This window comes from Xiphophorus couchianus, chromosome 21 (genome assembly GCF_001444195.1).
Source record: "Xiphophorus couchianus chromosome 21, X_couchianus-1.0, whole genome shotgun sequence".
NCBI classification, from domain to species: Eukaryota; Metazoa; Chordata; class Actinopteri; order Cyprinodontiformes; family Poeciliidae; genus Xiphophorus; species Xiphophorus couchianus.
Window position 1 is genome coordinate 23426792 of NC_040248.1, and position 21802 is coordinate 23448593.

Genomic DNA, 21802 nt, shown 5'->3' on the forward strand with positions numbered 1-21802 from the left:
TCTGACTAAGCCCGGTTCTGGAGAATCCTTCTGGATTTGACAACAACCAGCTGACCAGACGGGTCAGAACCAGTGAGCTTCTGAACAGAACCGGCAGGAACAGAGACACGGACCAGAACCCAGGAAAAATCCGGTTCTGTTGGTCCATCTGAATCTAAAACTAACGACATTCCAGGCAGTAATATGAGGAAAAAACAGAACCATCCAGAACCGTCCAGAACCAACTGGAACTGGAAAATACAAGCTAATTTCCAGAATGACTGCTGGAGAACTGGATCCCAAATGAATCACAAAACCGAGCTTCCTGGGACAGAACCAGAACCAGAACCGATCCAGTTTTAGTCAGAATCCAATCCAACAGCACCACAAAGCATTATGGGTGATGAAGTTCCTGAGCCTTACCTGGAGCGGAGAGAGGCGGGCGACCGAGGCACTGAAGACACTGGAGGAGAGAGAGAGGGGTGAGATTTAAGTCAGCACATATAAACAGCTTCAGCCAATCAGAGGCCAGCATGATCCTCTGGCAGCCAATCAGCTGCAGTGGGCGGAACCCCGACCCGTTTATGGTTTTATGGGCCACAGTGGATCGCTGTTAATCATAATGAACACACCAGAACCAGAACCAGTTTTTAAATAAAAACAAAGATCCTGTGTTTGTGTGATGCTCCACTCTGACCCAGTATTGAGCAGAGCAGCGTGACGGCTGCAGCCAGAAAAACATTTCAGATTTGGTTCATAAACATGAACAGAATGAAGAATTACAGTAAGGGATCAAACCGGGTCGGACCGGGTCACAGTGTTCCTGTGGATGGGCACAATAATCAATAAACCAATTAATCACATAACAAATTAAAACGTCTTCAGTCTGCTGTTTTGGTCTCAACTAGCTGTTATTCTGAAGGATCATTTTGTTCCATAAATCATTTTTTGTTGTTTTGTTTATTAATTTTGGACATTTAAAATGTCTTCCAGTCCCAGAGTTAAATGTTAGTCACAATTTAAAGTTTATTGATCTGCAAGCCATTAGTATTATATCAGTTTAAAATGTTTCCTAAACAACAATATTATCGCGATAACTTCAGGGTCAGTTTATCATCCAGCACGGTCTGTTACCATGACAACCATGAGAGGTGGAGGCTGGCTCTGGTTCTGGTGGGTCCATCACTCAGAACCGTCACGTCCTCACTGCTCTGGGGTCAAAGTTCATGTACTGAACGTGTTGAACTTTCTTATAGCGGCGCTATCTGCAGCCATAAAGGCCTAATGATAAACCAGGAGCCTCTGACCAACATGGCCGACCGGCTCTGACCTCACACTCACCCTCATGTTGCTTCATGTTCAGGAATATGCAAGAGTGGAGAAACGGGTTGTTGCTAGGCAACCAGACAGAGTTGTTGCTAGGCCCAAGGTTCAGTACTTGGACTCAGGTTATCACAGTGATCAGTTGCCATGACAACGCAGCTCTACATTACGATGCCACCAGGTGACCTTTGACCTCATCTAATCACTGAACTAAACGAGACAAAACTTTCTGAACAGAAACTGAAGTTACTAAAGAGGAACAATCTAGAGCTAGAGATCTAGTTATAGATCTAGAGTCAGCTTCAGTTCTTCCAGCTGGAGACTAGAGATCAGGCTGACCTCTGACCTGACCCTTGGGTTCCACGGTGGTTCTTCTCCCAGCTGCAGAACATTTCCAGAACCAGAGACTAAAGTCTCGGATCAGAGAACCTCATCCAGGCTTTGATTCCTGCAGCAGCGTCTTCACAGGTCTGATTGACAACCCAACGGTCCAGAACGCTGCTGCTGGAGTTCTGACTAGAACCAGGAGGATAGAGACACTGCCTGGTTCTACACCATCTAGTTCTACACCATCTAGTTCTACACCACCCGGTTCTACACCATCTAGTTCTACATCATCTAGTTCTACACCATGTAGTTCTACACCATCTAGTTCTACAACACCCGGTTCTACACCATGTGGTTCTACATTATCTAGTTCTACATTATCTAGTTCTACATTATCTAGTTCTACATCATCTAGTTCTATACCACCCAGTTTAACCTGCTGCTAGTTCTTGAATCACTGAACTGATTCCAGATCTGCTGCTGGATCAACCTGCTGGTCTCTCAGGTCTCCCGGAACCAGAACCACAACCAGAACCAGAACCAGTAAACTGCTGCTGCAGATCAGATCAACAGAGTGTGCTTTGATCATCAGTCCCGGTTTCCAGCAGTCGGATCAGAACCAGCAGGGCTCCAGAACCTCCCATTGTTTCAGAGGATCCAGGTGGAGTCTGGACTTCCCGGCGCCGACGGCCCAGAACAACAAACAGCCAGAGACCCGGTCCAACATCAGAGCGGCTCGGCCCGGTTCACATGTACCGCAGCAGAACCAGGAGGTTCTGATCCGTCACAGACTGGGTCAAAGTTCTGGATTCCTGAAGAGCTGAAGAGAAAATACAGCAAAGTACCAGAATACTACAATACTGGAGTACTGTAGTACTAATACTGTAATACTATTCCTATAATACTCCACAAAACTACTGTAGTACAGCACAGTAAGTATAATATACTATAGTACCTACAGTACTATAGTACCATGGTACTATAGTACTATAGTACTGTACTAGAACTCCAGGGTTCTACCAGTGAAACTGGGTCACTGTGTTTGTTCTTCATCCTCCTGATAACTGACCCATCATCATCATCATCATCATCATCCTCTCTGAGTTCACATCCAGCCTCTGGTTCTGGTTCTGGTTCTCCTGCAGAGGTTCTGGTTAATACCCAGTCTGCTCTGGTTCTGGTCGGGGTTTGTGGTCCATCACAGAGTAAATTGGACCGAACCGTTACAGACTGATGCGGGTCAGTCGGGTCCTCTCCGAGGCGAACCCGCCTCAGAACCATCAGAGGCCCGAGCAGGAAACCAATTAAAGAGCTAGCAGGTGGATTTTATGCAGCCGAACCGACCTTTTGGACCTGTCCGGTTCTGATGATGCAAAAACTTCCCATCTGTCTTATCGGTACCGGAACCAGAACTGTGAGAAAGTTAGAGTTTCATCTGCGGAGTCTGGTTCTGCTGCCTCGGGTCAGATCAGCATGAAGCAGCAGAGGTCACCGGCACACGACCCGAACCAGAACCAGAACCAGAACCAACGGCGAACTCACCTGGAACTGATCCCCGAACTCCTGCTGGGTCTGCTCCCGGGTTCCGAACCGCAAACACGAACCAAAACACGAAACCACCAAAAACAGAGACCGAGGTTTTTCCTAAACTTCAGAGCGGAGCCGCTTCCGTCCCCTGCGTCATGACGTCACAAGAGGCACAGAACATATTTTACCCAATTAGAAAGTGATTTCCACGGAAAGGGGCGGGACTACTTTTAGCCACGTCAACGTCCTTTTCTTTAATGAGGTCACGTGACTTTCTACGTGCATGTGCGAGCGCGTGGCAAGAGAAGCTGCGCTAAATAAAAATCAAAAGTTTGATTTTTGCTTTTTTCAAGAGTCACATAATGAGCAAATGATGCGTCTTTTGGAAAACTGAGTGTGGAAATGATTTCTGGTTTGGTCCTGGTTCAGAAAGGTCAGCAAGGGGTCACTATTTTAAAAAAAACAACTTTAATGCTTCTGCTCTGCACTCAGAAAGTGACCCTAATGGCCACTATATAATAATTTATAATATTCATCCTGAATGGCAACAACAATATTGTCCTTATTGTCAATGTATATGGATAGAAAATGATTTTTTAGAATCTATCTTTCTACACTGGTTATAAAAACGCTTTTAATGGGAGGAGATTCCAACATTGGGTTATTCATCAACGGATCCGAGTGTTAATAATAACTTGTTCTCCTTTATGCACACATTTAACCTCATAGATATATGGAGAGTAAATAATCCAGTTTCTAGAGATTATACCTGGTCTAATAAGAATTGCATGTTAATCTCTAGATTACTGGTTAGTTACTTAGATCAGAATAACTTTAGTCCTAGAATATTAACAACCCTTTAACCAATCACAAAGCAACATCACTGATGACCTCACTCAGTCCTCACATTACTGCCACATTCAGAAGTTATTATTGGAAACTTAACAACTCCATCTTAAAATATGAGCTAGTAATTGATAAAGTCAAATGATTAATAAACCATTTCTGGAAAAATGCCTTAACTGATAACAAGAAATGGGGAACTCCTGAAATTTGAAGGGTTAGAGTTTGGTGCCTCTCCGTCTAAACCCAGCAGAGAAGAAGAAACAAATGTAATATCCAGAATAACTGAAATTACTCAAATCTTACCTGAAAATGGATCTGAAGATGACTTAAAGGATTTAAACCTAAATCCAACCAAATGAAATGAAATATGCAGAAGGAAAGCAGAGGGTTAGAGAGATGGGGAACAAAACGCTGCAGATTTCTTTCCATTAGAAAAACTCTGGTCAATTGAAAAACTTAATGAACATGAACAACTTTATCACTGATGACCCCCAAACAACAGAAAGTATTGCTCCACTTTTTACAGTGAGTTGTATGAATCACAATACAATAAATTTGAATGTGAAAATGTCTTTACACATCTTACTGAAACTAACCCAGTTAATGAGCAACATGTGATCGTCTCCTTGCTGCAGGCCTGCCTGCCATCAAGCACCATAAACTCCATAAACTCCATAAACTCCATAAACTCCATAAACTCCAGGAGTCGATGATTCAGAGTTTTAATCACCTGTGCAGAGCAACTGGCCTGTTGCTCCACCGGCTGGTTGCAGAAACTCTTCCTCCTTCTCTGTGTCAACGAATTAAAGACCTTCTGACTTTAATTCCTAAAAATAAAAATGATTGATTATTGGGTCTGATCTATAAAATACCAGCTCCAGTTTTTGCCATGAGGATGAAAATGTTCTGAACTTTATAACTGATGAAACTCAAAATGGTTTCATGACATAAAGACTTTTAGCTAACAGCACCAGGCTGCTGTTGGATCTGCAGATTAATGTCTTGATGACAGACTTATATTGTTTTTAGATTTCCATAAAGCTTTTGACACCATTGAACATCATTTTATTTTTCAAACATTGAGACGTTTGGTTTTGGTCCTTACCTTGGTGCATCAACCAAAGCCATGTATAAAAATGCTAATTGTTCAGTCAAGCTTCATCCGGGTCCGGCTGCCCGGTTTCTGATCTGCTCTCTATTACTTTCACATTTCATTCAACTCAACCATTTGAAATGTTTCACTATTGCTGAAAAAGAGATTATAATTAGTCAGCCACTTTATTCTGAACAGATGCTCCTCAGGTTTCTATAGAAATGAATACAGTTGAGAAACTGAACATTAGTAAATGTGAACTTTTAGCCCTTACAAATTGTAACACATCCTCCATTTATAATATGAATTAATATAATAATATTCCTGTTAAAGACTCTGTCACTGATCTCGGCATAAAGATCAACAAAGATCAAAACTCTAGAAGTGCTCTGAACTTTAACTCTATTATAGAAAATGTACAAAAGAAACTCAATTCTTGGCTTCAAGCAGATTTATCAATCAGAGGAAGGATTAGAAAGTTTCTCCTGTTGAACTCATCCAGCTTCGTCTCTAAATAAACTGACATCATTGATAAAATGCTTGACATGAAAATAGGATCCATTATATCAGAAAATCAATCTTAATGAACTCATATGAACTCTGTGACCTCAAGTTTCTTGATTTTTCAACCTTAAACAATACATTCAAAATAAATTGGATTAAACAGTTTCTTAAAAATTCATCCTCAATCTGGAATTTTATAGCTAATTATTTATTCTCAAAACTTGGTGCCTTAATTTTATTCTCCTTTGCAACTACAACATTGGAAAACTCCCCATAAAGTTTTCTAATTTCCACCAACAAATGCTTCTTTCCAAGCACAAAGTTGATCATATTGGGAACAATGGAGACTTTCTGTTCATCTTTACTCTTGGAAAATTGGTTTGAACATGGAATCATCTTCGTTCAGCAGCTTTTTAATCCTGATGTTTTATTTTAACCCTTCATGTTTTACTCTGAGCTTGTAGAAAGGTTTGGTTCCCGTCCCACTAAGGAACATTCTCCTGTTTCTGATGATGTTATAAAGATTTTAAATCTTCTGTAACTTCAGTTCTGGCTCCTCCAGGTCCAGACCTGCTGACACTAATGTTGGTCAGACCTGTTTTTCCACTACAAAGCCAAAGAACAACTCGGATGTTCGAGTCTTTTTCCAGAAGGACTCGTCTCTGTTCCTTATGTTTCTCTTATTGGAATCATTTTGCCTCCAACCTGAACTGGGAAAAAATCTGCTGTCTTCCATCTAAATATTAGATTATTAATAAGATCAAAGAAGTGTTTTTTAAGATGATCCGTCGTTTTTATCCCTGCAAGTTTTTCCTTCAACAATACAACAAAGACATCGAGTCAAACTGTTCATTCTGCCAACTCTCTGAAGAAGATCTGTCATTTATTCTGCTCTTGCTGTTTCTCATGTATTTTCTGGCAACATATTTGTTTGTTTATTTCCCAAACAATTCTTGATGATTTTCTCCTTACTTGTATAAATGTGTTGTTTGGATTCTTCTCTTATCCCACTAATAAAACCAAACATTTTGATATTATCAATCTAATTTTATTTGTTGCCAAATATGGCAGTCTACATAAATCTAAATTCTCAAATCAGAAACTTCACTTTTCAGCCTTTAAAGAGGAATTCAAACATTATAGTAGATCTCTCCAGTATTATAAAAATAGAAAATCCATTAAGACAATAGATATGTGCTCTGACTTTAATATCTTTCTGAGTTAACTTTTATTTATTTATTTGCTTTTCGATTATTGTCTTGTCTGTTTTGTTATTCATTTGTGTTGTTAATTTTACTGTTTTGTAAACCCCTTTGTTATCAATAAAGAAAAAAAACTGCGTTAAATAAAATTAATAATAAAAGATAATGACTTCTAGTTTAAATAAAATGAAATAGATTTTTTAATACAATAACCTATGAAGCTTTATTCTAATACTAAAAATCGTACAATAAATTTGATTTAGTTTTAAATAGAAATGCAAAATAATACAAACCCAATAATGAGATGAAATGCCATAATAAATATAATCCAGCTGGTAGGTTAGACACTTTATTTATGAAATAAAATGTTTTTAAAGCATTTCACCAGATAGATAAAACCAAACAGATTTATTACATTCATTTTCAAAATAACTTCTTTCCTTTTAAATAGCAGAATTATGAATTAAACATAAGCAGAAAAACAATAATTGAAATAAAAAATACACAAATGATTGCAGTAAACAAATCTAACACAACAAAATGAAATATTTGATGGTGAAAAATGAAATTAATTTATTCATATGCTGCTGAGTTCAAGAAATTAATTCAGTTAGAATCAGTAAAAAATGATCAGGAAAAAATATTAGAGTTAAATTAAACAAACATTAATTACAGGAGATCGAACTCCGTCTTGTTTGTTGCTAGAAATTATAAAGTTGCTCATCTGAAAACATGAGAACTTTTCAGTTATGAAACCAAATGTAGCTAAATTATAATCTGTGGAGATTAATTTCAGGTTATTGTCAGACCTGCAGGGATTATGACCATTAAAACGGTTCATCAGGGCAGAGCGGAGATAAACCGGCTGCTCAGGTGTTGCTGTTCTACCTGCTCAGGTGTTGCTGTTCTACCTGCTCAGGTGTTGCTGTTCTACCTGCTCAGGTGTTGCTGCTCTACCTGCTCAGGTGTTGCTGTTCTACCTGCTCAGGTGTTGCTGTTCTACCTGCTCAGGTGTTGCTGTTCTACCTGCTCAGGTGTTGCTGCTCTACCTGCTCAGGTGTTGCTGTTCTACCTGCTCAGGTGTTGCTGTTCTACCTGCTCAGGTGTTGCTGTTCTACCTGCTCAGGTGTTGCTGTTCTACCTGCTCAGGTGTTGCTGCTCTACCTGCTCAGGTGTTGCTGTTCTACCTGCTCAGGTGTTGCTGTTCTACCTGCTCAGGTGTTGCTGTTCTACCTGCTCAGGTGTTGCTGTTCTACCTGCTCAGGTGTTGCTGTTCTACCTGCTCAGGTGTTGCTGTTCTACCTGCTCAGGTGTTGCTGCTCTACCTGCTCAGGTGTTGCTGTTCTACCTGCTCAGGTGTTGCTGTTCTACCTGCTCAGGTGTTGCTGCTCTACCTGCTCAGGTGTTGCTGCTCTACCTGCTCAGGTGTTGCTGTTCTACCTGCTCAGGTGTTGCTGTTCTACCTGCTCAGGTGTTGCTGCTCTACCTGCTCAGGTGTTGCTGCTCTACCTGCTCAGGTGTTGCTGTTCTACCTGCTCAGGTGTTGCTGTTCTACCTGCTCAGGTGTTGCTGTTCTACCTGCTCAGGTGTTGCTGTTCTACCTGCTCAGGTGTTGCTGTTCTACCTGCTCAGGTGTTGCTGTTCTACCTGCTCAGGTGTTGCTGTTCTACCTGCTCAGGTGTTGCTGTTCTACCTGCTCAGGTGTTGCTGTTCTACCTGCTCAGGTGTTCAGGCTGCACGTGCCGCCGCCAGGTTCCACGTGCCGCCGCCTCAGCAGGTTCAGGTCTTATCGCTGTTCCAGCTCAGCTGTTATTGCTTCCTGCTTCATCCTGTGAGCACGTAGCGCAGCTGTAAACATCTGCAGCGCCGCCTGGCGGATCAGAAGCGAACTGCAGTCTGCAAGGATTCAACCAAGCCAGGGATCGGAACCCCAACATGTTGGAAGAGCCAAAAAGACAAAAAACAAATCTGGAGCCGCAAAACATTAAAAGTCTTATATAAGGTTTATAATGAAGGGAACACCGGCGATAAGTGTTTATATTAGCTATATTAGCATAATTAGCATTCATGATTAAATGTTTATTTTCCCTGCTGGACGGAATGACGCACCACGTGACTCTGTTGTACGATGGAGCTTTAAGTTTACCTTCAGTTACAATATTAATGTTTTATGTTTCATTGCATTGATAAAATTAAAGAAATCAGATTTTCATATGAAGATCTTCAGGAAAAGGTTCATTTTTTCCTGTTGGAACCTTGAAGATCTGCTGCTAAATTCAGTTTTGATGTTTTTATAAATAATCACGTTAAATATGTGATGAAACAACAAAACGGAACGTGATCAACGTGCCTCTTATCTGGGCAACAAACGGATGAAATAAAACACAACCTGCAGTTATAAAATTAAACAGCAGCCTTTTGAAAAGGAAAAGTATATAAAATGAAATGAATACAGTTTAAGTTTGATTTCTGAGCAAATGTCAGTGCAATGGTAAAACAGCAGCTTCCTCTTCTGACACGCAGCCATGAGCAACAAAACACATTAATGTCACTAAGAGTCTTTCTGACAAAAATCACTAATCAGTTTATAAAAACAACAACTTTGTTACTAAATATATTTCTGCAGATGGCAGGATCGTGTTGTTAGTGTGATTTCTGTTCACGGACAGATTCTCCACATCTAGCTTTAATCTTGATGTAGCAGCTAATCAGTGACGTCATTAATATGTTACTTAGTAACGTGTTACTTAGTAACGGACCACTTTTTACAGTAACCAGTAATCTAACGCGTTGCTATTTCATATCCAGTAGTCAGACTACAGTTACTTATCGAAATCATTTTGCGTTATTATTTTCTTTTGGAATTTCATTTTATTTCCTCTACGTCTGATCGCCGTTTCTATGCAACAGAAACGTAAACAATGGAGGGAGATTCACATTTTGTTGGTAGAAAAACAGGAACTACTTTGAGTTTCTGTCGCCAAGTCTGATTAATATAAGTGGCTTTATTTTTTAAGTCGCTAGCAGATTTAATGAGTCGCTTTCTGGGCTGGTTTTTGAAGGTGAAGTTGTTCATTTGGGCTTGGAAATAAACAGACAGAAACCCCAGAATGTGTCTGACCTCCAGCTAGTTTTAGTCAGACTCTCCCTGTCCATCATTTCCAGGATGATCCGTCCCGCTGCGTCTCTGTTAAAGTTAATATATTACCTGTGAATGACGTCCAGATGTCCAGAACATTGGAAACATGGAGACTAATATGAACAGAGCAATAAACGTGAAAACAGCCACGAATGAACGAGTCTGTAAAGTTGTGCAACTAAACACCATTATAATTATTAATATTAAGATAAGTGTCACTAATCTGTGCAGCAGTCATCTGAACTGTGGAGCCGCAGGAGGAGCTCTGACCTCTGACCTCTGACACCAAACACAGAACCTGGAGGCTGCGGGTTAAAATCCTTAGAGTTTTCCAGACAATAGTGGAAAACACAAAAACTGCACAAATTACTAATGTTTTTTATTGTAACCATTAAAAAATCTCCCCTTCAGTTCAACCTTATCAGTGGAGACACATTGTTGATGTTACTGTTATTAAATAACTTACAATTAAATATTGGCAAAGATCAATGTCATTTTTACAGCGTTGTTGTTAGCAGCTGCTGAAAGTAACTAAAAAGTTACTTTTAATGTAACTTAGTTACTTTCCAAATCAAGTAGTCAGTAATCTGATTAAAGTTACTTTTTCAAAGTAACTTTTCCATCACAGCAGCTCATGTAACAAACCTTCCCTAAATGTCTTTCCATGTTACTGGATTTTTCAGAATAAAAGCTGCTACTCTGTTCCCATGCGGCTTATATCTGAATATTTCCACTTATTTTCAAACAAAGAAAAAATGTGAGCGGCTTATAGTCCAGAAAGTCCGGAAACTAAAAAAGACTAGAAAGCTGGAGAACCTCACGACGCACTTTCAGCCAATCAGATTCACTTTAATGTTCCATCGTCACAATCAACAGGAAGTCACACGGTCACAAACAGGAAAACATTGTTGAAATACCAGAGTTTCACAATAAGAGCGCCTTCTCCAGCCAATCAGGTGTTCATATCAGGTGATGCTGTCACGTGATTGGCTGGATTACAAGACTTTTATTTTGTCAAATTCTAGAAGAAACAAACTTTATTTTGAAATATAAATACTTTGTAAACGTCACAGGAACATCAACACTAAACCCCGCCCCTCAGGGCAGCCGGAAGCTCCGCCCCCTCAGCCGGCCACGCGGTAGTTGGCATGAAACTCCGGCTGGATGTCGCAGATCCGCCGCAGCAGCTCGTTCAGCACCGTCTCACGGTTACCATGGTAACTGTCCTGGATGCGAGCCATCCGCTCCGCGGTGTCGCGGTCCACCTCCACGGCGCTGTTACCATGGGAACCAAGGGCCTGGGAGGGTCAGAGGTCAAACAAGTTGAAAACCATCAGGTCAGAACCAGATCAGAACCAGGTCAGAACCAGGTCAGAACCGGGTCAAAACCAGATCAGAACCGGGTCAGAACCGGATCAGAACCGGGTCAGAACTGGATCAGAACCTGGTCAGAACTGGATCAGAACCGGGTCAGAACTGGATCAGAACCGGGTCAGAACCAGGTCAGAACCGGGTCAGAACCGGATCAGCACCGGGTCAGAACCGACTCACCGCTGCCTCCTTGGTCTTGAACTCCTTCTCGCGCTGCAGCCGGTACTGCTCGATCTCGGCCTGGGCCTCCTCCTTGGCCTGCTTCAGGCGCCGGTTCTTCCCTGCACACAGAACAGAACCTTCAGAACCAGGGTCCGGATCAGAACCAGAACCACAGCCCAGCAGCTTTAAGCCAACCAACAGTTTCATTTTTCCTCAGAACCCAAGGAGGTTCAGAAAGACCCGGTCCGGTCTGTGGTTCCGGCCCAGTAGAACCGGGTCAGTGGGCTGTGAGCCAGAGGAAATATTCAAACAAACTTCCAAAATAAAAGTACCAAAATAAAAGTCTTTTTTAGTGATTAAAATAATCTTCATTGATTCCTCAGCAGGTTCCGGTTCTCCATTCGGAACCTCTGCATCAACTCTTCTGGGTCGGAACCGAGCCCTGTTTACAGAACCAGCCAATCCCAGGACATCACGTGATGTCATCATCAGAGGGAACCAGACAGGAACCTTTAACGTCCTGTCTGGGCCTCTGATGGACCGAGCCGAACCGATCCGATCCGGTTCTGGTTCTCAGTAGTTCGGCACATATCTCAGTGCAACAGCAGGGATGGTTCGGTGTAGGTGGCGGGCAGCATTCCCTCCAGAACCGGACAGAACTGCATGAACTGTGAGCCGACGGAGCGAGGGTACTTTTTCGTTTCAGAAACCGGTTCCGGTTCGGTAAAATGTTCCGGTGCTGACCGCGCAGCTGATGATGAAGTTAAATCTGCTGGTTTAATCACAGAGTTCTGCAGCGGCCACCTGAAGGAGTCCACTGGTCGGTACTAGCGGGTCCAACCAGACCCACCGATCCCCCGGTCTGAGCGCCCCGCTGCCCGGTACCGGATTCGGTTCTGACCCAAACGCAGCAGCCCCACAGCGGGCTGCCCGCCGTCCCGCAGGCCGCCTCTCATACTCACGTTTCCGGGCCTCTGTCACCTTCTCCGCCGCTCTCTTCTCGGCCTGCAGCAGCTGCTGGATGCCCTGAGACTGACTCGCCATGCCGGGGACGGAACCGGGGACAGAACCGGGACGGAACCGGGGACAGAACCGGGCAGAACCGCAGAAAAACAGCGAAACGATGAAGGTCGTGAGAAGGATGGAGGCTTCCTCTGCAGTCAGCTGACTCTGCGTCACAATGCGGAGCGTCACGTGATCCGCTCAGCTTCCTGTTTTCATCAGAACCAGAACCGAGCTCTGATCCAATAGTGAAGTGGCTTTTAATAATCATTTTGTATTGGAATCATTCAAATAAATAACCTTTATTCCCAAAAGTCTTGTTTATTTGAGTCACTTCCATAAATAAACAGATTAAGACTTAAAATGTTTAAAAGTTATTTTTATTCTATTGTGGATAAAAAGACCAAAAGCAAATTCAGTCATTTCACCGACTGTTCATCTGACACATTTAAGCTTTGGCCTCCTGTTGCTATGGTTACGGCAAACCCACGCAGCTTTAGCCGCCTGCTAGCACCTGATGCAGAACACGTGACCAGATTTCTAAAACTAAATCTGGGGAAATTTCTCACTCAGAGATAAAGAAGCAAATTTATTAAACTAAAATGAAGAAACCGGGACAGATCAGTTTACATATTTATTAACATTTAAACATTAAAAATCAAATATAAAAGCAGGAACGTGTCTCTCCACACTGTGGTAATATTACTATTAATAATAATAAATGTAACAGCAGCAATAGAAAATTAAAACTGGAAGTTGTGTACATAGTTTGTAATATACATTAATAACATAGTTGGTTCCTCTGTTAATGAACAAAAAGCCACAATGGTAACAGAAGTAACTTAAAGTGACAAAAGTAGTAAAAAATTGTTTACTGATGAAAATCAGACACTGATTTTAAATTATGGCTCAATTAAAATGATGGTAGTTAAAACTTATTAGCATGTTTGTGTCTGATGTTCATTTTGTCTCGTCTCTCCCAGAACCTGTGTGGTAAATTCAGCCTCACTTTTTATGATTTGTTTTCCTCCTTGGTCATTTCACATCAAGTCCAGCTTGACCTTGGAGTTCACCTTTACTTTCTGGACTTTAGTAACCTTTCGTATCATAATTCTCTTGAATTTGTCCATTTTCTTCCTGCAGCCGCAGCCAGAGACATCGGCTCCAGTCCTGTGGACCTGAAGTTTCAGAATAATCTGTGCAACTTGTAACGCTTGGTTGTGTTTAAGGAGGAGAGGAGGCGGCAGATTCTTCAGGACGGTCAAAACCTCCCAACCACTCTGGTACTGGGAATTTCCCAGTATTGTTGTAAATGCCCATTCCATTATTTATGCTGTTTGTAGGTTGCTACCCATAGTACCCACTAGGGGCGCTGTAGTTTGGTTCACTCTAAGTCAGTACCTTCATTTAAAGTGAAAAATAAGAGGAAGTGTTGCTAGTTTCCTGTCAGTCAGAACGTTGGGCGGGAATATCCCACGGACAGGAGGAAGAGGAGGATGTTCTTCATCTTTATGACTCTGGGTTAGCCACTTTCTTCAGAGAAGGCTAGAAGCAGCACTGCACGGACTTTACCGCCATAAACTTTGCAGCCCTTGGACAGCGGAGCGAGGTACATGTTAGGTACCCTAACCACCTTGTTTGTTTTGCAAAGACAAATTGCATGGTGTAGCTCAGTGTCCTACATTTTCAGCAAAAACCAATGATGAAAAGAAAGTTTTCATTCGTGAAAATCACCTCTGCTTCGGATGTTTAAGAAAAGGCCATGTAACTAAAGAATGCAAAGGACGTCACTCCTGCAGTAAGTGTGGCCGACGTCACCCCACCTGTCTCCACACAGAGGGAGTAAAGGAACCCAAAGAAAGGAGAACTGAGGACTCTGTTCCCCCAGCTGAGAATGCAAACAAGGAAGTGCATAAAGTCATGACCCATGTACTTACGAGAAAAACATCTGCAACATCAAGCATAGTACCAGTTTTTGTGTCAGCAGCATCAGAGCCACAGAAAGAAATACTCACGTATGCCCTGCTTGACACCCAAAGTGACTCTTCCTTCATTTTAGGAGACTTGGCCTCTGAGCTGAATGTGGATAAGCAACCAGTGCAGTTAAAGCTCAGCACAATGACCTCTGTTGACACAGTTGTAGCAAGCAGACTTGCTAGCAACTTAAAGGTGCGTAGCTTTGACTCTGCTCACGTCAAAATAAAACAAGCCTACTCTCGTGACTTTATCCCAGTTGACAAGTCCCATATTCCCTCTAGAGAAACTGCACTTCAGTGGCCACACCTTAAAGACCTAGCCAACCAGCTACAGCCACTACAAAATTGTGAAGTGGGCTTGCTAATCGGTTATGACTGTCCATCAGCACTAGCTCCCCTAGAAATAGTCACAGGACAATTGAACGAACCTTTTGCACAAAGAACTATTCTTGGTTGGAGTGTCATTGGGTCTGGTAATCCCCACTTAGACAGAGAGGGAAATCAGAGTTATGTGCACCGCATCAATGTCAAACAAATGCCCACGCCCTCAGCTGCTGACATGCTTAGAGTCTTAGAGTCAGACTTCAATGAGAGAAACTATGAGGATAAGTATGTATCCCAGGACGATGTTCGTTTTTTACAACTCCTCAGTGACACAATAAAGCAGAGAGAGGATGGACACTATCAGATGCCCCTTCCCTTCAAGGATAGTAAGCCACCAACCCTTCCCAACAATAAGAGGCTAGCCACAGTCCGACTGCAACACCTAAAGAAAAGGCTAAAGGCTGACAAACAGTATCATGAGCATTACAAAGCCTTTATGAAAGACATTATCAGTAGTGGTGATGCAGAACTAGCCCCTCCTGTGACAGATGATGAGATCGCTTGGTACATCCCACACCATGGGGTCTACCACCCCAAAAAGCCAACGAAGTTAAGAGTCGTCTTTGACTGTTCTGCTAAGTTTCTTGGCGTCTCACTGAACGATACTCTTCTCACAGGTCCTGATATGATTAACTCACTGGTGGGGGTACTCTGTCGTTTCAGAAGGGAGAATGTAGCCATCATCTGCGACATCGAACGAATGTTCCATCAGTTCTTCGTCTGCCCAGAGATGCGTAACTACTTATGATTTCTGTGGTGGCCGGATGGACAATTAGAAGTAGAGCCCAAAGAGTACAGAATGGCAGTGCATTTGTTCGGTGCTGGATCTTCCCCCGGATGTGCTAATTTTGGCCTTAAGTACCTGGCACAACAGCACAGATCTGACTACCCGAAAGCATCCGACTTTGTTGAAAGGAGTTTCTATGTAGACGATGGGTTGACAAGTGTTCCATCAGTCAAAGAGGCTCGAGAGCTCATAAATGAAACACAAGCCCTTTGCAAACTTGCAGGTTTACATCTGCACAAGTTTAATTCCAACGAAAGTGATGCTCTCTCTCATCTTCCACCTTCAGAAAGAGCCACTACAACAGAGTCACTTGACCTCAAACCTGATACTACACCTGAAGGTCATGTGCTTGGAATCCAGTGGTCAGTTAAAAATGACACCTTCAGCTTCAGTGTAAATACAAAGGACCAGCCTCCTACTCGCCGGAGCCTACTGTCAGTTATCTCATCTTTATATGACCCACTGGGCTTTGTAGCTCCCTTCACTTTGAGTGGCAAAGGTATCCTACAGGAGCTCTGCCGTAGAGGTACCGAATGGGATGACCCCATTCCTGACAACCTGCGCTCACGGTGGGAGGACTGGAAAAATGGTTTGGAAAAACTTAAATCAGTCATAGTACCCAGATGTTACCATCCACCTGAACTAAAAGACATTGTTAAAGTGGAACTGCATCACTTCTCTGATGCCAGTAACATCGGCTATGGAGCATGTTCCTACATTAGGTTCATAAGTGATGACAGCAAAGTGCACTGTAGTCTGGTTATAGCTAAAGCTAGAGTCGCACCTACCAAAGTTATAAGCATACCACGACTAGAACTGTCAGCCGCAGTCACCTCAGCTAAGATGAGCTTTATGCTAAGATCAGAGCTTGAGATTAACATTGATGAGGAGTTCTTTTGGACTGACTCCCAAGTAGTCTTGGCATATATCAACAATGAGGCATGAAGATTCCATGTCTTTGTCGCAAATCGTGTCCAGTTGATTAGGGAAATTACAGATCCCAAACAGTGGCACTACATTGGCACAGCTCAGAATCCAGCAGACCATGCCTCTAGAGGCCTTAGTGCATCAGAGATTATGACAACCTGCTGGCTATCTGGCCCAAAGTTTCTGTGGGAACAAGAAATTTCCTACTCAGCTGCCCACTCAGCTGAACTATTGGTAGGTGATCCAGAAGTTAAAGCAGTCAAAACCTTTACAACTCAAACAAGCGAACAAGACACCGTCCTCAGACGCTTCGAAAGGTTCTCTAGCTGGTCAGTGCTCCTTAAAGTAGTGGCAAGAATAAAAAGACTGAGACCAAACATAGCCCAATATGGCAGTGTTGTAACAGCGGATGAACGCAAAGGAGCCGCTGACACAATAATAAAACTCCTCCAGCAGCAATCCTTTTTTCAAGAGCTGAGAGTGTTGAAGGCAAAAGATAGTCTCCCAAGTTCAAGCCCTCTCTTTCAACTGGATCCCGTTGTAGATCAGGGACTTCTCTGGGTTGGAGGAAGACTAAAACAGTCAACACTCTGCCAAGGTTTGAAACACCCTGTTATCCTCCCAAAAGACCATCACATTACAAACCTGATCATATCTCACTTTCATTCAAAGATTTGTCATCAAGGCCGAAGCCAGACGCTCATGGAGATCAGAGCAAATGGGTTTTGGGTGATTGGTGGGAGCAAAGAAGTTGCAAAGCTAATAAGCAGATGTGTTCAATGTCGAAAGCTTCGACGGCCTCTTGAGGAACAACGCATGTCGGAGCTACCGAAGGAACGAGTTGAGGTCTCAGATCCTTTCACCTACAGTGGAATGGATTGTTTCGGTCCATTCACCACCAAGCAAGGTCGCAAGGAGCAAAAGAGGTATGGACTCCTCTTTACCTGCCTTTCCTCACGCGCAGTTCACATTGAAATGCTAGAGAATCTGTCTACAGACTCTTTCATTAACGGCCTAAGATGCTTTATCAGCTTAAGAGGAGCTGTCTGTAAGCTGTACTGCGACCAAGGTACAAATTTCGTTGGGGCCAAAAATGAGCTAAAAGAGGCTCTCAAGGAATGTGATAGAAATACCTTGGAGGCTTTCCTTGCAGATAAGCAGTGCGAATTCATATTCAACGCCCCATCTGCCAGCCACGCCGGAGGTGTGTGGGAACGACAGATTCGAACCATCCGCAGTGTTCTCAATGCTACCATTACTCAATCACAAGGCAGGCTGGATGACGCTTCTCTAAGAACACTGTTTTATGAGGCAATGTCTATAATCAATGGCCGACCACTAAGCGTTGATGGAATCAATGACCCTAAATCACCTGAACCTCTAACTCCAAACCATCTCATATTAATGAAATCAAAGGTTGCACTGCCCCCTCCTGGAAAGTTTGTGAAGGAGGACTTGTATGCAAGAAAAAGATGGCGCAGAGTGCAATATCTAACAGAACAGTTTTGGAGTAGGTGGAAAGTGGAGTACCTTCTGAACATATCTACAAGACAAAAATGGCATCTGCCTCGTCGCAACCTTGAGGTCAATGACATTGTCATCGTAAAGGAAGACATACTTCCCAGAAGTCAGTGGCAACTGGGTCGAGTTGTTGAAGCACCACAAGAGGACGACGGCTTGGTGCGCAGAGTCAAGCTTCAAGTTGGTGATCGGAATTCAATAAAGAAGCAGGGTACAACACACAAACATCACATTATTGAGAGACCTGTTCAAAAACTTGTAGTTCTTTTAGAAAGTCGCTAACTGACATTCATTAGTCTCACATCAGACATTATATTGCTGAAGGTTAAAGTGTGACATTAACTGTATTCTGTTTGTTGGCTACTTTAATGTGCATTTGTCATGCTTAAAATCATGCATGAATCGTTAACGTGTTCTCATCATACATGATTTGGTGGGAGTGTAAATGCCCATTCCATTATTTATGCTGTTTGTAGGTTGCTACCCATAGTACCCACTAGGGGCGCTGTAGTTTGGTTCACTCTAAGTCAGTACCTTCATTTAAAGTGAAAAATACGAGGAAGTGTTGCTAGTTTCCTGTCAGTCAGAACTTTGGGCGGGAATATCCCACGGACAAGAAGAAGAGGAGGATGTTCTTCATCTTTATGACTCTGGGTTAGCCACTTTCTTCAGAGAAGGCTAGAAGCAGCACTGCACGGACTTTACCGCCATAAACTTTGCAGCCCTTGGACAGCGGAGCGAGGTACATGTTTAGAACAGCATTAGTTTGTGAAGTTAGCGTTTTTATGTAATGTATTCATGTTTGTGTCAAACAAAGGCACTTAAGCAAATGTATTTTCTTTTCTTTTAGTTTTCACGGTATATTTGGAGCACGGTGTATTTCAGTGCTATTCAGCAAACTTGGTTTGGAAAGAAGCAAATACAAATCTACTGCACCCGTCGAAGCTCTCTGTGTTTTCTTGGGTCTGAGGGACTGCTACAATTGTCCTTTAATAAACTCTCTTCACCAACCTTACAAAGCCGCTTGAACGGCTGCTATAATATCAGACATGAAAATTAGCAGAGTCCAAACAACCCGTAACATTACTAAAGAAAGCTAACATGTCGTAGCACGTTTCTCCCACGCTCTCTACAGAGAAGCCGCGGCGCATACTTGTGACGTCATTAGCAACACTAGAGTGTCTTAAAGAGACACTACACAATTACGGCTGTTGCAAACTGTAGTCATCTTGGTCTGTCATTTTTTATTCTGTTGAACCTCAATTAAGAACAATGTCTGATTTTTATTGGTTAATTTTCAGTAAATTTTCATTTATTACTTTTGTCAGTTTCAAGTTGTTTCAGTGCCACTGTGGGTTTTTCAGTCAGTAACAGAAGATACCAACAACTTCGTCCATCTGTGAATGTTGTGCATGAATGGACACATAACTGTCCATAAATACATGAGGTGTGTGTGTAAGGTTATGTAGCTGATCTGTAAGGACACTGTGTGTGTTTGAGATGAGTGAACTCTGGTCAGGAAGTCCAGCAACATGAGCTCATCTCTGGATCTGCAAACCCTCCTGGGTCTGAAGAGCCATCAGCCACATGATCATAGAGGTCTGGATGGAATAAGAGCAGAAATATTATGTGGAAAACTGAAAACACCACAGGAGATAGTAAAGAGAAACTCTTAAAATACAACATATCAGACACAATTAAATAATAATACACTGCCTGGCCAAAAAACAAGTCGCCACCAAAAAATGGTCCCACTCTCTAATATTTTGTTGGACCGCCTTAGCTTTGATTACAGCCTGCATTCGCTGTGGCATTGTTTCAATAAGCTTCTGCAGTGTCACAAGATTTATTTCAATCCAGTGTTGCATTAATCTTTCACCAAGATCTTGGCACATCCCAAAGATTCTCAATGGGGTTAAGGTCTGGACTCTGTGGTGGCCAATCCATGTGTGAAAAAGATGTCTCATGCTCCCTGAACCACTCTTTCACAATGTGAGCCCCATGAATCCTGGCATTGTCATCTTGGAATATGCCCGTTCCATTTGGGAAGACAAAATCCATTGATGGAATAACCTGGTCATTCAGTATATTCAGGTAGTCAGCTGACCTCATTCTTTGGGCCACAATGTTGCTGAACCTAGACCTGACCAACTGCAGCAACCCCAGATCATAGCACTGCCCCCACAGGCTTGTCCAGTAGGCACTAGGCATGATGGGTGCATCACTTCACCTGCCTCTCTTCTTACCCTGATGCGCCCATCACTCTGGAACAGGGTAAATCTGGACTCATCAGACCACATGACCCTCTTCCATTCCTCCAGAGTCCAATCTTTATGCTCCCTAGCAAACTGAAGCCTTTTTTTCTGGTTAGCCTTACTGATTAGAGGTTTTCTTACGGCTACACAGCTGTTCAATCCCAACCCCTTGAGTTCCCTTCGCATTGTGCGTGTGGAAATGCTTTTACGTTCACAATTAAACATACTCCTGAGTTCTGCTGTTGTTTTTTTTCGATTTGATTTGACCAAACGTTTAAGTAATCGCCGATCACAATCATTCAGGATTTTTTCTGACCACATTTCTTCCTGGAAGACAATGGTTCCCCACCATCCTTCTAGTTTTTAATAATGCGTTGGACAGTTCTTAACCCAATTCTAGTAGTTTCTGCAATCTCCTTAGATGTTTTCTCTGCTTGATGCATGCCAATGATTTGACCCTTCTTAAACAGACTAACGTCTTTTCCACGACCACAGGAAGTGTCTTTTGCCATGGTTGTTTAAGAAATGAGGAGTTACTCATTGCATCAGCTGGGGTTAAATAACTTGTTGCCAGCTGAAAGATAATCGCCTATGCAGTACTTATCCAATAGGAGCCTTGTACCTATTTGCTTAGTTAAATCCAGGTGGCGACTTTTTTTTTTGGCCAGGCAGTGTATATGTACAGCAGTGTGCCACAGTGCAGTTGTGCAAAATCGGACTGATTAGTGCAGAACAATGATTTAGCTTTTATTGTACAGTGAGATGGCATGTGGCAGGAAGGATTTCCTGTATCTGTCCCTACAACAGCGGAGCTGGAGCAGCCTATGTGAGAAGGAGCTCCACTGTCTGTCCACTATGTGGTGGAGAGGCTGCTGTTTATTGTCCATAATAGACAGAACCTTCTTCAGTGTCCTCCTCTCCACCACAGTTTCCAGGGACTCCAGCCTTAGTCCCAGTACAGAGCCAGCTTTCCTGATGATTTAGTCTATTAGAGTCGCTGGCTCTGATGCTGCTTCCCCAACACACAGCAGCAAAGAAGATGGCGCCGGCAACAACACTGTGATAAAAGGTCTCCAGCATCTTGCTGCACACATTGAAGGATCTCAGCTTCCTTAAAAAATAGAGTCTGCTCATCCCCTTCCTGCACACAGCGTCAGTGTTAGATGCCCAGTCCAGTCTGTTGCCGATTACAACTCCCAGGTATTTGTAATTCTCCACCTCCTCCACCACTTCCCCTTTGACCTTTAGTGGCTGTGAAGGTATCTTCTTCCTTCTGAAGTCAATCACCATCTCTCTGGTCTTACTAATGTTGAGCCTCAGGTGATTCTGGTCAGACCACTCCACAAAGCTGTCCACCAGTGTCCTGTACTCCCCCTCCCCTCCATCCCCTATACACCCGACAACCGCTGAGTCATCAGAAAACCTCTGTAGGTGACATGACTCAGAGTTGTACTGGAAATCAGTGGTGTACAAGGTG

At 42.7% G+C, this 21802-nt stretch overlaps 2 protein-coding genes across 3 annotated transcripts in view; both read right to left on the bottom strand.

Annotated features, from left to right (window-relative positions):
• slc31a1 (solute carrier family 31 member 1) overlaps nt 1-3324 on the bottom strand; it is an 11091-nt gene extending 7767 nt beyond the window's left edge. The window contains exons 1-2 of one of the 2 annotated variants that reach the window (XM_028005420.1): nt 3172-3324; nt 403-442 (exon numbers count right to left, since the gene is read on the bottom strand). The gene's annotated coding sequence lies outside the window, so the exon portion shown is untranslated. The remainder of the gene's footprint in view (nt 1-402; nt 443-3171) is intronic. The other variant, XM_028005421.1, reaches the window with a different exon arrangement.
• Nucleotides 3325-10765: 7441 nt separating this feature from the next.
• Nucleotides 10766-12667, bottom strand: atp6v1g1 (ATPase H+ transporting V1 subunit G1). Its single transcript, XM_028005427.1, has 3 exons — nt 12436-12667; nt 11492-11592; nt 10766-11238 (listed from the first exon to the last, which is right to left on the bottom strand). Exons 1-3 carry the CDS (start codon nt 12515-12517, stop codon nt 11065-11067), a joined length of 357 nt encoding a protein of 118 aa, XP_027861228.1. The 5' UTR covers nt 12518-12667; the 3' UTR covers nt 10766-11064.
• Between the last annotated feature and the right edge of the window lie 9135 nt (nt 12668-21802).

Coding starts and splice junctions, on each gene's coding strand:
- atp6v1g1 (XM_028005427.1), bottom strand. CDS start 12,517: ATGGCGAGTCAGTCTCAGGGCATCCAGCAGCTGCTGCAGGCCGAGAAG. Junction 11,593..12,435: donor GGTGACAGAGGCCCGGAAAC/GTGAGTATGAGA, acceptor TTCTGTGTGCAG/GGAAGAACCGGCGCCTGAAG. Junction 11,239..11,491: donor TCAAGACCAAGGAGGCAGCG/GTGAGTCGGTTC, acceptor TGACCCTCCCAG/GCCCTTGGTTCCCATGGTAA.